The 19,350-nt window shown below is 40.2% G+C and overlaps 1 protein-coding gene across 1 annotated transcript in view; it reads left to right on the plus strand.

Annotated features, from left to right (window-relative positions):
* LOC125718102 (protein unc-13 homolog B-like) overlaps positions 1-19,350 on the plus strand; it is a 61,036-nt gene that overhangs the window by 31,324 nt on the left and 10,362 nt on the right. Inside the window, exons 4-8 of the mRNA XM_048991648.1 lie at positions 11,703-11,820; positions 14,771-14,894; positions 16,643-16,716; positions 17,035-17,089; positions 17,576-17,611. Coding sequence (XP_048847605.1) covers positions 11,703-11,820; positions 14,771-14,894; positions 16,643-16,716; positions 17,035-17,089; positions 17,576-17,611 — 407 coding nt within the window. The remainder of the gene's footprint in view (positions 1-11,702; positions 11,821-14,770; positions 14,895-16,642; positions 16,717-17,034; positions 17,090-17,575; positions 17,612-19,350) is intronic.

Consider the following 19,350-nt stretch of genomic DNA (forward strand, 5'->3'; position numbering starts at 1 on the left):
ATAGAACTGAATTATTCTCCTTTCTATTTTTTTCTGGGCAATTTTGAACTGCAGACAGGTAATAGTACCATGTATGTCTTACTCACCATGAGTTGTTTATCATAAGACACAACCATGACTGGAATGGCAATGTGCCATTGATTTTTCTTTTTTTTTTTTTTTTTAACGCTGATATTTGCATTGCAGGTATCATTGTTACTCTGGATACTAAGAACTATTTAGAATGTTTGAAATGATCAGAGCAAAAGTTTTGCACCTTCATCCCATAAACAGGCCCACAAGTTGGAAATACCAGAAGCACTGATCCACATTCCCTCAAATTACCTCAATATCCGCAGAATTCTTTTTATTACAGGGCAACTTATATATACCGTATACTGTATGTGTCCTTTCGTTCATGAATCAGTTCTTGTATGGTGGAAAGGAAGCTCAATTTTACTTATGAAAAGACCATTGCACGGGATTCGTTTTGAAAAAAACTTTGAGTCTAATAATGGAGTATTTCTCCAAGGACAGACACTCCTGCAGCTATCTGTGATAATAAGTGAGGGCATATATTGTGTTGGGTCCTCTTCCATTTCTCTATACCGAGATGTCGTTTAGTTACCCTCCTTTAACCCAAGCACTGAAGATTGGCTTTGCCAGAAGTAAGGTATTGACAAAGTAGGGCCAGATCACTGCAATTACAGCCATTGTATGTCTCTAGTGGAATATTTTTAGTTTGAGATTATTGTTTAAGATATGTCGTTTGCATAAAGTATTACAGTCTTTTAACATGTTACACTTGTATTTAACATTGGCAATGACTTTTAGAAATTGAACCTGTACAGTATAGCAGATGTGATTGCGTTGTCAAATATTGAATTTATTCAATGCATAATACTGTATACTGAGAAATTCACTGAGCCTTGCATTCAATTCTTGGGTAGGGTTTGGCTATGTTTGGAAATGATCTCATTCTTCTCAAAGGTCTTATCCTGTAGAGATGTCATGGATGGGAATGTTCATGGTGACTTTCAAGGTAAAAATTTCTTCTCTTCTCCACAAACAAGTTAAGATGGGGATGCATGACTACGAGATGTGGGTTTGTTTGTCATTTAGTCTGTAAAATTTAAAATGTACTAAATTGCCCACATTTTTTAGTTTCAGGGTGTTTTCATACCAACACTTTTAAGTCTGGTGAAAACGGACTCTCGTTTGATTTCCCCCTTGGTGTAATTCAGTTGGGCTGGTGGGAAAACAGTAATCACACTTGGGTGCAGACCCAAGCAACCGTACCAAGAACCTTGAGGTGGTCTTGGTCCAATCCCAAATGAACTCTGGTGCGGTTCGTTTCTGGTGTGAACATGATTCAACCTCAGTCTAACCCAACTTCCAGGTGTACTCCGAACGTTTAAGCTAAACAGCCCCCAAATCCAGCTGTGCTTTGCATTCTGGGATGAGGCAGAGCATGCAGACCAGTAGTGGCAGCTAGGCAGAGAAGGAACAATGAACCAAGGTCTTACTTGGTCTAGAAGTGAAGTGCGTTGCCTTCTTGAAATCTGGGCAGATTACTACATCTTTCAATTCCTAAAAACAACTCTGAAGTTTTGACTGGTCGACTGAACAGTGTGAAAGTAAAAGAAAAAACAATACATAAAATCGAGATGTTCAACTGCATAACCCAAGACACAGGATATTGTTCCTGTATTTTCTGCATAGCCCTGGACACAGAACCTTCTTCCTGTATTTACTGCATAGCCCAGGACACTGGACCTTCTTCTTGTATTTACTGCATAGCCCAGGACACAGGGCCTTCTTCTTGTATTTACTGCATAGCCCAGGGCACAGGACCTTCTTCCTGTATTTACTGCATAGCCCAGGACGCAGGACCTTCTTCCTGTATTTACTGCGTAGCCCAGGACACAGGACCTTCTTCCTGTATTTATTGCATAGCCCAGGACACAGGACCTTCTTCCTGTATTTGCTGCATAGCCCAGGACACAGGACCTTCTTCCTGTATTTATTGCATAGCCCAGGACACAGGACCTTCTTCCTGTATTTATTGCATAGCCCAGAACACAGAACCTTCTTCCTATATTTACTGCATAGTCCAGGGCACAGGACCTTCTTCCTGTATTTATTGCATAGCCCAGGACACAGGACCTTCTTCCTGTATTTGCTGCATAGCCCAGGACACAGGACCTTCTTCCTGTATTTATTGCATAGCCCAGGACACAGGACCTTTTTCCTGTATTTACTGCATTACCCAGGACACAGGACCTTCTTCCTGTATTTACCACATAGCCCAGGACACAGGGCCTTCTTCCTGTATTTACTGCATAGCCCAGTACACAGGACCTTCTTCCTGTATTTACTGCATAGCCCAGTACACAGGTCCTTCTTCCTGTATTTACTGCATAGCCCAGTACACAGGACCTTCTTCCTGTATTTACTGCATAGCCCAGTACACAGGTCCTTCTTCCTGTATTTACTGCACAGCCCAGGACACAGGACCTTCTTCCTGTATTTACTGCATAGCCCAGGACACAGGGCCTTCTTCCTGTATTTACTGCACAGTCCAGGACACAGGACCTTCTACCTGTATTTACTTTCTTGCTCCTGCCACAGACAATTCTTTCCAATAAGCAGAATGAATGTTCTCATGTGGTTTGTAGTGGTGCACTGTTGCTTCATTTGGAGGGGAAACTGCTACAAGTTAACGAACTCATCCACTGATTCGGACCAGAATAAGAGAACTATAGGTGTGAAAACGCCTGAAAGTCCCGAAATCGAGTGGGAGGATGGCTTTGACATTGGGAAATAATTTTGAATGTTTGTGATTTCTTTTGGGGTAATAGTGGAAACATTTAGGTAGTTCGAAGGCTTTAAACAGGCATTGATATCCACTTTATAATGTATGCAGTTGTTCATAATGCTCGCTGAACTTCTTAGCTTAAGATTTGTGCTCAGGACTCTTGTGTATGATCTAATCTGCATGTGAATAGCCCTGCTGACTTGTAGACCTTTGGTAAGATAATACAGTAAGTAGGAGACTTGTCCGTGAACTTGAAATGCATTTGCTCGATATTCAAACTCTGCTCAGTAATTTGGCTTCACAGAGTTGTATTGTACTTATTTTAAGGGTACTTTTTTGATTGCAGGAAATTCTTGTGTATGGTCTTTTTGGCAAAGCTCTATATTAGTTTCATAAGGCTGCTCCTGTGCCCGTTTAAGGTTTTTTATATGAAGAGATTCTAGTACCTGCCTTAAAAGGAAGATGGGAGCATTATCAGTATGATCGCTCTCTAAAATCAACTAGACATATTGTGGCAGAACACCGTACCAGAGAACAGGAATATGTAGAATCCTATCTTGTATCATGTCACTGATACTAGAAATCAAATATTATGATAGCTGGGAAGTGATTAAACATCAAAAATACACTGTCTGTTATATTGCTAATAATTTGGAAATAATTTGGTGTCCAGTCAAAAGCTGGTGTCCAGCCATTTTTCTTGTCCATAACCTGTATGCCCATGCACTTTAAGAATGTTGTTACATTGACATCCTATCATTTGTCATTTTCAAAATTAGAGATGTGTAACAATGAAAAAAATACTGTATACTGCATACTGTACCACTTCATAGTTGGGATTGTCCATCTGTCCATCACTCCATCTTATATACTGCTTTTCCAGGACAGGGTCATGGTAATGAAAACATCCTGTAAGTACAACATATTTGGGATAAATTACAATGGAAATATTTAAATATACAGTCAGGTCCATAAATATTGGGACATCGACACAATTCTAATCTTTTTGGCTTTATACACCACCACAATGTATTTGAAGTGACACGAACAAGATGTGCTTTAACTGCAGACTTTCAGCTTTAATTTGAGGGTACTTACATACAAATCATGTGAACGGTGTAGGAATTACAGCAGTTTGTATATCTGCCACCCAGTTTTTAAGGGACCAAAAGTAATGGGACAATTGGTTGCTCAGCTGTTCCATGGCCAAGTGTGTGTCATTCCCTCATTATCTAATTTACAAGGAGCAGATAAAAGGTCTAGAGTTCATTTCAGGTGTGCTATTTGCATTTGGAATCCGTTGCTGTCAACTCTCAATATGAGATGCAAAGACCAATCACTATCAGTGAAGCAAGCCGTCATTAGGCTGAAAAATAAAAACAAACCCATCAGAGAGATAGCAAATACATTAGGTGTAGCCAAATCAACTGTTTGGAACATTCTTAAAAAGAAAGATCGCACCGGTGAGCTCAGCAACACCAAAAGAGTTGCAAGACCACGGAAAACAACTGTGGTGGATGACCGAAGAAATCTTTCAATGGTGAAGAAAAACCCCTTCAGAACAGTTGGCCAGATCAAGAACACTCTCCAGGAAGTAGGTGTATGTGTGTCAAGGTCAACAATCAAGAGAAGACTTCACCAGAGTGAATACAGAGGGTTCAACTAAAGATGTAAACCATTGGTGAGCCTAAAAAACAGGAAGGCCAGATTAGAGTTTGCCAAACAACATCTAAAAAAGCCTTTACAGTTCTGGAACAACATCCTATGGACAGATGAGACAAAGATCAACTTGTACCAGAGTGATGGGAAGAGAAGAGTATGGAGAAGGAAAGGAACTGCTCATGATCCAAAACATACCACATCATCAGTGAAGTATGGTGGTGGTAGTGTCATGGCGTGGGCATATATGGCTGCCACTGGAACTGGTTCCCTTGTATTTATTGATGATGTGCCTGCTGACAAAAGCAGCAGGATGAATTCTGAAGTGTTTCAGGAAATATCATCTGCTCATATTCAGCCAAATGCTTCAGAACTCATTGGATGGTGCTTCATAGTGCAGATGGACCATGACCTGAAGCATACTGCGAAAGCAACCAAAGAGTTTTTTAAGGCAAAGAAGTGGAATATTATGCAATGGCCAAGTCAATCACCTGACCTGAATCCGATTGAGCATGCATTTCACTTGCTAAAGACAAAACTGAAGGGGAAATGCCCCAAGAACAAGCAGGAACAGAAGACAGTTGCAGTAGAGGCCTGGCAGAGCATCACTAGGGAGGTAACCCAGCGTTTGATGATGCCTGTGCATTCCGGACTTCAGGCTGTAATTGACTGCAAAGGATTTGCAACCAAATATTAAAAAGTGAAAGTTTGATTTATGATTGTTAATTTGTCCCATTACTTTTGGTCCCTTAAAAAGTGGGTGGCAGATATACACTGAACAAAAATATAAACGCAACACTTTTGTTTTTGCTCCCATTTTTCATGAGATGGACTTAAAGATCTACAATTCATTCCAGATACACAATATTACCATTTCTCTCAAACATTTCTCACAAATCAGTCTAAATGTGTGATAGTGAGCACTTCTGCTTTGCTGAGATAATCCATCCCACCTCACAGGTGTGCCACATCAAGATGCTGATCTGACATCATGGGTAGTGCACAGGTGTACCTTATACTGCCCACAATAAAAGGCCACCCTGGAATGTGCAGTTTTGTCTCACAGCAAAATGCCACAGATGCCACAAGCATTGAGGGAGCGTGCAATTGGCATGCTGACAGCAGGAATGTCAACCAGATCTGTTGCTCGTGCATTGAATGTTCATTTCTCAACCATAAGCCGTCTCCAAAGGCGTTTCAGAGAATATGGCAGTACATCCAACCGGCCTCACAACCGCAGACCACGTGTAACCACACCAGCCCAGGACCTCCACATCCAGCAGGTTCACCTCCAAGATCGTCTGAGACCAGCCACTCAGACAGATAATGCACGGCCCCATGTTGCAAGGATCTGTACACAGTTCTTGGAAGCTGAAAATGTCCCAGTTCTTGCATGGCCAGCATACTCACCGGACATGTCACCCGTTGAGCATGTTTGGGATGTGCTTGACCGGCGTATACGACAGCGTGTACCAGTTCCCACTAATATCCAACAACTTCGCACAGCCATTGAAGAGGAGTGGACCAACATTCCACAGGCCACAATTGACAATCTGATAAACTCTATGCGAAGAAGATGTGTTGCATTGCATGAGGCAAATGGTGGTCACACCAGATACTGACCGGTTCTGAGTCCCCAGACCCCCAATAAAGCAAAAAACTGCACATTCCAGGGTGGCCTTTTATTGTGGGCAGTATAAGGTACACCTGTGCACTACCCATGATGTCAGATCAGCATCTTGATGTGGCACACCTGTGAGGTGGGATGGATTATCTCAGCAAAGCAGAAGTGCTCACTATCACACATTTAGACTGATTTGTGAGAAATGTTTGAGAGAAATGGTAATATTGTGTATCTGGAATGAATTGTAGGTCTTTAAGTCCATCTCATGAAAAATGGGAGCAGAAACAAGAGTGTTGCGTTTATATTTTTGTTCAGTATACAAACTGCTGTAATTCCTACACCGTTCACCTGATTTGTATGTAAATACCCTCAAATTAAACTTGAAAGTCTGCAGTTAAAGCACATCTTGTTCATTCCATTTCAAATCCATTGAGGTGGTGTATAGAGCCAAAAAGATTAGAATTGTGTCGATGTCCCAATATTTATGGACCTGACTGTAATTATTTAAATTACTTTTTTTTATAATAACTGCTCCTCTGCATGCTTTTCTGGAGGATACAGCCTACCTCCCTTGTATGATTGCTGTATTGCTGATATTATATCAGTGGATTATTATTTCAGTAATTATTTGATATTTTCATACTTAATACACGATATGATTGGATGGTTCAGCATATTCAGACTTTCCAGTGTTATAATAGGTGGAGAGGTCCTAGCTGTGTGTTCCACTGAGAGCTGGAAAAATGTGCATAGTACCAAGCGTAAACAAAGCAAGTATTTAAGAAGACATAGAGCAGGAACTTCCACTCCCTACGGCTCATTTTTAGAATAGTGACACTATTAATCTCCATTGGGAAATTGTCTTTTCACCTGTCCCATCTTGCTGTCTATGTAACACATATACAGGTGACACCGATTTGGGCGGGAGGTCTCAGATCGGGGTGAGCCAGCCTTGCTTGATGGGACGTGCAGAGTCCTGACCTGCTGAGCCACTGACTGCCCCCCTTTTGACAAAACAGTACAGTAGGTGTAGATGCTTGTGTGCATACAGGAGAGTTGTGCCAAATAGATCTAACAGAATTCAGCTGACTCTTGGCCTCTTCTCTGTGCCATATCTATCATTATCAGATTATTTCGGTGTTGTCATTATCAGTAGTAGGCACAGTGATTAGCACTGTAACCTAACTCGTGAAATGTTCCAGGTTCGAATTCCACCACTGGCTCTGTGTCAGCAGTAAGTGACACAGAATCTACTCTCTCACTGATAAGAGCAATAGAGAGATAGAGCAGGTCATAAAGACCGAAGTTGAAAGTCTGGGATAAATTTACCCAAATACATAATTTAACACAGATATTTCAAACGAACACAGTGCTGGTGAATCTCTTCATTTTCTGAAGAATCTGTATTACTCCCTGTACTGAGTGCTTTGCTCATTCTGCTGGGAGATCAGGGTATAAGTGGTTACATCCTATTCAGAGCCATAGGGAGCAATTGCTGGGAACAGTTATAAGTTCTGTTAGTTCTGATGCAGGGGCACCCTAACAGTCACAATGCAGAACTCACTGGTGTCATGCTGCCTCACAGTCCAGCAATGGCTCTAGAAAGTGCCCTGTGGCTGTCAGGTTAGGTACGAAATTGGTGAGAAATTCTATTAGTCAATATTTTTTAACTTTTTCAGTTAGACAGATGATTTTTGCGTTTTATTTTTTATAGCCGCAATTAAAATCTGTTCTTTACATTCCCATTCTGATAGTAAAGCATGCAAAGAGGATTTCAAATAATTAAATCTGACATTGTAGGCAGTCCCTGGGTTAAGAACCTTTCACTTAAATACTTACAAATGGACTATCATAAAGTCTATTATATAAAAAAATTCAGGTTAAGCACAATGGTTCATAATAACAAATGCACACGCTACTTTGTGATGCTCCTGAAAACATTGCATGGCTTCAGTGATGTTGTTGGTGCGAAGTACAGTACAATATCATTTTTGTTATTGTATAATTACTCTGTACTGTATTATTATTTTTCCGACTTGCTTACAAATTTGACAAATTTGAAGAATGAAGGTTGGTAGGACTAAGACAGAATGCATGCGTGTGAATGACGGAACACAGCGGAAGGGTGAGGATGCAGGTGGAGGAGTTTAAATACTTGGGGTCAATCTTTCCGATTAATAGGGAGTGTGGAAGAGAGGTGAAGAAGAGAGTGCAGGCAGGGTGGTGAAGAGTGGCTGGAGCGATTTGTGACAGACAGGTATCAACAACAGTGAAGGAGAAGGTTTATAAGGTGGTAGTGAGACCAGTTGTATTGGGAGTGACAGGATGGACAGGATTAGGAATGAGTATATGAGAGGGACAGCTCAGGTTGAACGGTTTGGAGACAAAGCCAGAGAGGTGAGATTGTATTGGTGTGAACATTTACAGAGGAGAAATACTGGATATGTTGGGAGATGGATGCTGAGGATAGAGCTACCAGGCAAGAGGAAAAGAGGAAGACCTAAGAGGAAGTTTATGGATGTGGTGAGAGAGGACATGCAGGTGGTTGGTGTGAAAGAGGAAGGTCTAAGAGGAGGTTTATGGATGTGGTGAGAGAGGACATGCAGGTGGTTGGTGTGAAAGAGGAAGGTCTAAGAGGAGGTTTATGGATGTGGTCAGAGAGGACATGCAGGTGGTTGGTGTGAAAGAGGAAGGTCTAAGAGGAGGTTTATGGATGTGGTGAGAGAGGACATGCAGGTGGTTGGTGTGAAAGAGGAAGGTCTAAGAGGAGGTTTATGGATGTGGTCAGAGAGGACATGCAGGTGGTTGGTGTGAAAGAGGAAGGTCTAAGAGGAGGTTTATGGATGTGGTGAGAGAGGACATGCAGGTGGTTGGTGGAAAATGCAGAGGACAGGAATAAATGGAAACTGATGATCCACTGTGGTGACCCCTAACGGGAGCAGCGGGAAGAGGAAGAAGATGACCTACAAATTCTCCTTAAAGACAGACTTAGGAAATTGATCTCGCTTGTAACTTTGGGACTACCTGTACTTCACATTTTGAAAGGCAGACAGCATGTCAAATATGTTGAGGTTTTACTCATCAGACTTGTTTATTCAGATTAGCTTTGGACAGGTAGTTTGTTGTCAAAAATGGCATTAGTGTAGTACAATAGCGGCTAGTCTTCTCCAGAAAGGGTCACTGTGGATTTGGATCTTCATGGCAACTCCCTAATTAGGTTACTAATTAGAGGACTGATTGGCTGAAGTGTCCTCACCCCTGGGTTTGAACAGCTGACTTAAAGGTTATCCCCAAACCTGCATACACACTTTTTGGATAAGTTTGGCCGACCCTGGTAAACTGGAATGACAGTGGTACTTCTCATCAGCTGAATGCATGGCATAAGTGGAGTCATGCCATGACACTAACACTGAGAGAGAAGAGAATTCTCCTGTATACTCTCTAATACTCCAGAGATAACCGTATGTATCTGGGAGCTCGCTGTCCTGTTTCACAGTCCCGGATTCTCCTAGATGCGTACCAGATTTGGGGGCCGGTGCCATGGTGCTAGCAAAGACACCGTAATATCTAATCCTTTATATGATCTCATATACAGCATCGTTCTTATTACAGGGAGGCTGCATAATGGTCATTTTGTTAATTTGGTGGATGAGGAGGTTCAGTTTAATGTATGACAAAGCACCAATGTCCAGGCTTATTTCTGAAATAAATAACCTACCTCAATGTGTCTAATAATATACAGTAGTGGATCTCAGAGGACTGATTCTCCTGCAGCTACCTGTGATAGTAAGAGAGGCTGTATCGTTTCTGGTCCATTTCCAAAGAACTGTCTTTGACGTGATGTTTTAATCAAGCTGGAATTTTGGCCTTTCCTAGCATTCCAGAATCAAGTCATTACCATCTAAATCATTATGTCTCATTTTTAAAATAAGCCTATTAATACAGGTTTTTGTATGACGTGTATTATATATACATGCTTGAGAACAGAGAATATGTTTTAATAACTGGTCCGCGCAGTGTTCCTTTTGTTCTACTGTTGTGAATGACTAAAATGTTACAAATGTGCTCACCCAGCTGTAGCTGAACCCTGGTAGTGTGTGTGTGTGTGTGTGTGTGTGTGTGTCTGTGTGTGTATGCGGGTATACCTATCCTTACAATGTCCCCCTTTGTGATTGCAATGAAAAAAATTCAAATGCAAAAACTCATGTATTTTGCTTGGTTGCTTATGGTTAAGGTTAGGGCAGTGTGGGGGTTAAGGTTGTCATTGTTAGCATTAGCATTTTTCCCATAGTTCGTGCAGTACACACGAGTTAATTGAAACAAAATAATGCCAGTCTTTAACTGAGCCATGTTTTTTAAATTGAACATTCTTATTGTAACTGTTTCAGAGTTAATGGTTAGTTGCTATAATATAGTTCAACAGCACCACTTCCTGTATAAGGATATGCGTCTAGAAATGGCAGCAGACATTGTAATAAAAAAAAACTAAACTAAATACAAACAATTGAAACATGAAATAAAAAATATCATCCAGGTAATTGCTGGCTTTTAGATAACATTTTGTGGCTAAACTTTTATAGGCTTGGGCCTTTGTGATTGGACTGAAGTTGATCTGAAATAACAGCAAAACAAAACCTTTTGTTTAAATGGGGCCTCTTTTGTGTATGGGCTTCAATGATCAGCTCTGCCCTATGGCCACATAAAAAAATCATGATAAACTTATGCAATTAAATTGTTAGGAGGATTTGATACGAACACAGACAGACTACTTGCCAGTGTAGTAAATACATCCTGTTTCTGTAATTTAAAAAATGCACAAAATGAGCTTCTCAATATGCCAGTTACATTTCTTGTTGAACGTGTTACATGGTTGAAACCTGATGGAATTAATGCATCCACTTTGTATCCTGACAGGATTCCATTCAGCCATGATATAGTTCACAAGTACAGTATCTTTGAAAGATCCATGACCACGCCACACGTGAGCTGCACTCTCTGGGAAATTTATTCTAAAATAAAAATGCTGCATTCATTGTATTCTCTGAGGAGGCTTTTATGGATGTCAGCTTAATGTCGCAATTTGGTTAAATGAAGTTGTCTGTTGTACGTGCTTGGAATTTTTCTGTTAATTTATTCATTTATTTGTGACACTTCACTCCCTGCTATATCAGGGGACTGGCGAACAGCTTGTTACAGTTCTCATTAATTACTGCTTGCCATTAATTAAAAGTCTGGGTACTTAATGCCAAATGTTTGTTCACTTTTCATCCTAAAATGTAGACAAAGCTATTAAACATCAAAAGCTTGAACATGCAAATGAAACCTTTGTCTGCTAATGTATTTTTTACAATGTATTGATGTTGTCTGCCTTTTGAGACATGATTAATTTTAGCTTTGCCAGATTAGTCACTATGTTGATTGTCATTGACGTTTGAAATTGATTGTGAAATGTATCTTTGAGTACTTACTCATTAATGCCATTTTAGTAACATCTTTATCTTTATAATGTACTAAAGCAGTAAACTTTGAAACTATGATGTTCAAGGGGTAAAATGGTAAAGTATTAAAATGCAGTTGATTTGGATCACCGTTTGTAATGACGCCCTCTGTTCTGTGCTGCAGTGAGATCAATCGCTTGGAGCTTGGCCTTATTGTAGAGATGTGGAACAAGGGGCTGATCTGGGATACCATGGTCGGCATTGCATGGATTCCCCTCAACAGTATCTGCCAGTCAGATGAGGTGAAGCACCACGCACTGAAACGGACAACCTCAATGTACACATGCACACACACACACACACACATACACACACACACGCACACACATGCACACACACACACCCACGCACGCACACACACACACACGCACGCACACACACACACACATGCACACGCACACACACACATGCACACACACATGTTTATATTCATATCATTTTTATGGGGAAAACTCTAATCCCAAGAGTGACAACCTTAATGCCTATCCAGCCCTAACCTTTACCTTAAGAAACAAAACTAAATACAAGACTTGTGGCATTTAAAATTTTTGAATTGCAGTCACTGATTTGTATAAAATTGAATTTCCCATTTTGGGGACTAATAAAAAAGGTCCCCACAGTGTCAAAATATCAGGTTTTTATCACATTGTGGAGACATTTGGTGCAGCGCTTGCACAAGGGTGTCCTGAGAGGCAGAAAGACACGGACGAGCCGGAACGGCTGGTCTCACAGGTGAGAGCTGCTGCATGGAAGAGGGTTCGAGGTCTGGGGGCAGGAAGAGAGACTTCTGGGTGGCTACAGGAGAATAGCTGTGCTGTACAGTGAAGCTTGTGATTTACTGGTCAGTCTGTGTTCCTGTCCCCATCTGTGGTTAAGTGCTGTGAGTACTGATTGAAATAACAAAGTTTGGGAGCGCAAGAGACCGAACGAAAGGTCCCTGCAAGGTTACCAGGGTCACTCTGCGATAAGGTGAGGGATTCGGAAATCTGTCTTCCAGTGGGACCTTGGAATTATGGACCTTTGGATCAAGCCAGCTAAGATCGTTTGAGTATTTTATAAGATTGCCCCCTGGTGGGCACCCATTGAAGCTCTTATAGGAGCGTTCTCTTATAGGAGCGTTCTCTTATAGGAGCGTTCTCTTATAGGAGCGTTCTCTTATAGGAGCGTTCCATGGGATGGAAGCCCTGGGTCAAAACCAGGACTTGCAGGAAATACTGCATGTCCCAGCTGACTTGGGAACGTCTGGACTTCATCAGAACACACTATATTCTGTGGCCTTAGGAAGGGAGCTGTGGCATGATCTGTTTTGTACACCATCCCCATGATCCTTACCAGGAAACCTGCTATGAAGAAAAAGAAGACGATCCCAGTGTTATATATACAGTATTAGGCTGGTCCAGTAAAATGCACTATACAGTATAAGGAATGTCATTCGATTTTTTTTTCCACCAATGGTTGATGAGCTCTAGTTTATACAGCTCAGAGCCTCCTGGACTCTTATACTGGGGGAGTTATCAAAGTACAGTAGTGGCCAGGGAGGGTTATGATCTAAAGATCTTCTCCCCTCAACCTTCAATCCCAATATGTCAAGTCAGTCCAATTTTGGTCATCCTATGGAGGTCTGCAATACCTCCTTGTGTGCCAGGGGGCACCGGATAGACTCTGCCGGTCTCTAACCATTGTTGTACAACCGTATTTTTGTCTGACTCCTTTGTTACCTTCATTTATTTTATCAACCAGATCCAGTTTATCTCTAGGTTTAAAGGCACCAAAGATGTGGTGGCTGTCTTTCACCAAAAAAGCTTAATTGATGAGGAAAGACGGCTCTTGCGTGTATAAAATCAACCTGGCAGTGATCATGATTGGGGTTGTGTGGCTTAATCACTGTCACAGTGTGAGTAGCATCTCGTGTAGAGAAGCCTGATTATTGCTATGTGGGTAATGTAGTTTCGTAGTTGGTGTGGTCTGAAACTCCTACAGTAATGACAGGGAACTGACCATGCCATTTTCCCGTGAACGCAACCCCCGTATCTTGTTTAAATGACTGTACTCTGAAGTGGATTTTAGTACGCGATAAATAGATGCAGTATTGCTGGATGATTTAATTTACACCCCATGCACTGTCATCTGCATTTTCAATTAACTTAACATATGCGAAATTTTCAGAGCAATAGTTTCACGTAATTTCTCATCCAATCTGTTTTCAAAAACAATAATTATGCATTTAGGGACAATATGCATAACATGTAAAAAGGGTTGCAGCTATATCCGATCATCATAGAAAATCATGAGTTCACTTGAACAGTTGTTTTGAACTGTGGGAAGAAATAAGCGCTAGATTTGAATTATGATTATTTATTAATTCATTACTATGTATTTTTTGGACTGTTATTTTACTGTTACATTTTTGAATATTAGAATTCTTCATATTGCTGTAAAACTATGATGTTACGTCTGTAAAAGTGTGAACTTGACCCTTTCAAAACCTCGCCCAAACCTATCCAATACATCAATGTATTTTTTTATTTTAACACGAGCATACCTTGTTCGGCTAATCAATACCTCATTGACTTATTTAACTAATCAGATTAATTAGCTGAACTGGTGGTGAAATTTTATGAATTCATTTAATGATTTAACAGGTAGTGCTTAAAGGATTCCCTTTATGGGTGTATTTGGTTCTGAGAATTCCTCAAATTTCAATTTAATCTGTCTGTTTAAAATGCATTATGGTAATTGGTATTATTTTCCTTTGTTTCCATATTTAATTATTTTCACTTTTTTGTTTATTATTTTAAAATGTACAATATAAATATAATTTATAGGACATGTGATGCAGCTAATAATAATTACAATGAATAAGCCTTGCAGGTGAAATTTTATGTAATAATTTTCATATTGATTAAGAAAACGCCACCGTCCCATCTGGGGTGTTCCCCTGCCGTAAGCCCTATGCATCCTGCCATCAGCACCAGGTTCTCTTCGACCACATAACGGCCGGGAGGTAATGGACACTGGATGGATTTATGGATGATGACTGTCACGACACTGACATGCACTTTTCTATGCTCCACTCTATTGCACTCTGTTAGTAAAACTGAATCTGTCAGTCATCTGGTATTTTCTTCATCTCCCTCTTCAATACCTTGGAATTTTACATTTCCTCAGTCTTCGCATTGTGCATTTGTGTAGGAGGGCCCAGGCGAGTGGACTTCTCTGGACTCGGAGGTGCTGATGAGGGCAGATGAGATCTACGGCACCAAAAGCCCAACGCCCCACCAGGTGCTGCTGGACACTCGCTTTGAGCTTCCCTTTGGTAAGCTGCTGGAATGACAGCTTTACTTCATGCACAAACCAACTTGTGAGGTTTAAAAAAAGCAGATTAATGATGGAACTTGCATAGGGGCCCTGGGCAAATCTCTGTTCTCCCAGTGTTTGCCAAGACCCCAGTCACAGAGATATAGACCACTCTCAAAAGTCAATATTCAATTTATTATATTCCACACCAAAGTCCTAAGTGCCAAATACTCCGACAGAAAACCCCAAGAATGAACTACAAGTGCTGAGCAATGTGTAGCTAAAATAGGAAACTTTAAAGAGACACAGGTGCAGAGCCTCACTAACGATACGTTAATAAGATACTAAATTGGTGATTTGGAGCATGCAAGTCTGATGTTGTTCCCTGACTCCCTCTGGTGGTCAGACTTACAACTGACAGCAAAGGGCCCCTGCTGCGAGGAATCAACAAGCAGGGGCTCAAAGGCTTAGCTTACTGTAACTCCATTTGAATATTATGGAAGCCATTTCACCTTTAGTTTAAACCTTTAGGTGTAAGACAAGCTTATAAATAAAATGCAAAGTGGATGCATATTATTGCTGCTTGAATTTTAGCAAACAGTGTTATGCTGATTTTGAAAGCATAAGTATTTTCAGTTAATTATTTGGATATTTTGTTTGTTTACTTGGATACCGTGACATAAATAATTTGTACAGTTTATCATTTTATTTAAAGTCATATACTGTTTTGCAGTTTGTATGGATACACATATCCATGTTGTGTGCTGTCTTCGAAGATTACGTTTTATCTTAAAAAAATCAACAAAAGTAAATCAACATAAAAAATAAGTCCTTAACTGTATTTTCACTACCGATTGTACCCTTGAATGAGGCATTATATTCTGTCTAAAATAGTGCAGTGATGCTTGACTGATAAAAATGGAAATCATTTTGAGCCACAATTTTGCATTATAGGCTAATAACAATAAACATGATTTGAATGGCATGAATCAGGCCCGATCTATCACAGGACTGACCCTAGACCTGCTGGACGTAGTAACAAAGAGGATGTTGGCAAAGTAGGATGATATTATGACCAATTCTGCCCACGTGCTACAGGGGGCGCTCTCCTGGAGCACATTTAGACAGCAGCTCATTCCACCTCAGTGTGCTAAATGCTACTGGGGATCATTGCTACCTGCTGCCATCAGACACTGCAGCACTTCCTCTCGACTGCCTCTCCTCACCCCAGCCATAATGACAGGAAGCCATCCATCTATGTAATAATACATATCCGGTGTGTCTGCTATCTGTATTACAGTCATCATCATTGTTTTCTAAATATTTATTTACTTCCATAATACTCCAATATTCTGTTTTTCGGGATATTCTGTTTGTGTGCTGTGTACTTTTCACATTTGTTCGCACCGCATTTACTAGTTTGCACTATGTTTTCTGTCTCTGCACTTTCTCTCTTTGGCACTACACGTATGTTTGTTTGTACACTATGTTCTGGCTCCTGTATCCACCAGAATTTCCTCTGGGATCAAGGTTGTAAATCTTAATCTATTTCCATTTATAATTTTCATTCATTTGTTTTGCAGGAACCGAAAATCATTTTATCCAATGGGTGCAATGGGTGTAGCTAATTAACCCTCCTAAAGAACTCATTAAAATATATAACGTAAATGATAAATATAGAAATTGTGTTGTCTGCATTTGGGTTGAGAGATTATGGTAATTTGTTATATATGGGAAGTGATAAAAAGCATTTTCCTTGTCTTCTAGATATCCCAGAAGAGGAGGCTAGGTACTGGACCAGAAAGCTAGAAAGAATAAATACCATGAGAATACATGATGAGGTAAGGCAGCTGTCGTAGACCCCACTGCTGTTTAGGTCCTCAGTAAATAAGTCTCTATAAGTCTCAGCACTGATCAAGAAAAGTTAATGAGGGTAAACTGGGCTTCAGTCTGTGTGTCAGTAATATTATAACCAAACTGAAACAATGATAGACTTTATGCAAATTCTGTGTGTACCTTTATCCCCCTTCACATTTTAATGAAAGATGTCAAAGGCTATGAATTTATATAATGGATTTTTTGGTATTTCATTTTCTTCCACTTCTACTTTTTGCCCTGACTTTTTCTTTGCCTCTCCTCTCCTCTCCTCTCCTCTCCAGTATCCATTGGAAGACTGTCAGAGACGAACGCTGCCCTCTGTTCCCTCTCAGTGCTGTGAGTGTGAATTTCATCTCTGTAACCCTTCAGATCTTCTATATATTAGTGGGAGGTATCACCAAAACCAAGAAACAGGGATCAGCTGATTTTCTGCCCATATATTATACCCTATCTGTAAGTTCAAAATGTAGATTTTCTAGCAAAATTGCAGTTCTTCTGTTCTTGTTTCTTTAGTCCTCCACTAGGTGGTGGTATCTAGTTAAATTTTTAGATATAAGACTGACTACATACTTCTACTGAATTTTCTGAGGGTCCGTATTAAGTGCATCTCATGAAATGTACTGTGTATTTTTTAAAATATTTACTACTTGCTTGTATTCACAAGTCTACTTGTAAATATTTTCATTAATAAGTAAGTTCCAGCACTGTTTTCCTTCATTTAGATAGACCATGAGTAGCAGTTTTGTCCCTATTGTATATGCAGTATTTTGTTTTTCTTCCATAGTCCTTTATTTATTTGTTAATATTTTCTTTCTATATTAGGCAACTGGAGTTCTTTCGGATGGGGTGATCAGCAGAGTATGTACTGTAGATTTATATTATATGTTCATGCTGATATATTTCATTATTCGTTTAAAGCTTTTTTCGTCCTTGAACTGTATGCCCAATGCATGCTTTGTTCATACCTTGTGAGGATAATACTGCATTCAACAGAATGATGCCTCATGCACTGAAAACGTGACGGGAAAAAGAAAGTCATTTTCTCTCAATAGCAAATATAGACTCATCAAAGCTTATGATAAACTGCCAAAAACAAACCATGAGATGCATCAGTGAAACTACAATAAGCTATATTGTATGTACAGTACAATACTGCATTATAGTGTGTTTGAATTATACATCCATCCATCCATCCATTTTCCAAACCGCTTATCCTACTGGGTCGTGGGGGGTCCGGAGCCGATCCCGGAAGCAATGGGCACGAGGCAGGGAACAACCCGGGGGGGGCAGCCTATCACAGGGCACACTCACACACCATTCACTCACACACGCACACCTACGGGCAATTTAGCAACTCCAATTAGCCTCAGCATGTTTTTGGACTGTGGGGGGAAACCGGAGTACCCGGAGGAAACCCCACGACGACATGGGGAGAACATGCAAACTCCGCACACATGTGCCCCAGGCGGAGACTCGAACCCGGGTCCCAGAGGTGTGAGGCAACAGTGCTAACCACTGCACCACCATGCCACCCCTACGTTATATTCATACAAGAAATATACACATTTCAGTTAGATTATAGTGATCAGTTTCACCCAGACAGACGTGATCATTATAAACGGTTACCACTGTATATTCTATTTGATCAGATTGCTAGAACAACTTTATTACATAACGAAATAAACACAAAGCTGTGTGGTAAATGGTAGATTAGATGTGACTGATAGGCCTATGTGCTGTACTCTAGCCCATAATTGCTCAGAGTGCTTACACTGGTTAATCATAAAAACAACTGCCACTGATTGTTTACTGTAACTTAAAACCAAGCAGTTTGCCAGATTAATAGCGAAGTTTTAACATTTAAATCAAAAACATTATTACAAGAATGTGACCACCCAAAAAAGTGTCCTCCAGAAACACTTCCATTGTGTTGTGGCTATTCGCAGCGTGTTTCCGAAGTTGCAGTTGTTTTCTGTATTTGCAGTGCGTCTGTGAATGTGCAGCGCGTTTGTAAAATGTGGTTCGCATGTGTTGTCATTTTCATGAAAGTGTTTTCTGAATTTCTGTAGTGTCTACCAATTTGCAGTTTGTTTGCAGGTTCGTTGTGAACTTATATATGAATAATATCCTTTATTGCTTTGCAGCGCGATTTTCTATTAGACTTGCATTTCTTTATTTAGAATAGCATTGGGCTTTCTTGGCCACCGTAGATTTGTCTTGATAGTATATTATCTTGAAATCATAATAATTATATTTGCCATTATTGCTGAAATGAAAGCAAAATATGTATTTCCAGATAAAGGTGATAAAATTTAAAATATAATGCTGAAAATGAAACTTCATCGTAATTTAATAAAAAAAATCTACATTTTTTTTCTTGGGGGGGAAAAAAGGTACCCCCTTTGCTGTAACAGCTTCAGGTGCCCAGCTTGGCAGAAATAACTTCATGTAGGTGTTTCCACAGTATATGTCCAAATATGTTGAGTAAGCATTTCATAGTGCATACTCACTTTTTCTCAGTACTGTATTCTTGTCCTTCATGTGTGCCACCTCCTTCCCATCTTATTCCCAGTGCTCTTTTTGTTTACTGGGAGAGA

Source organism: Brienomyrus brachyistius, chromosome 2 (assembly GCF_023856365.1).
Source record: "Brienomyrus brachyistius isolate T26 chromosome 2, BBRACH_0.4, whole genome shotgun sequence".
Lineage (NCBI taxonomy): Eukaryota > Metazoa > Chordata > Actinopteri > Osteoglossiformes > Mormyridae > Brienomyrus > Brienomyrus brachyistius.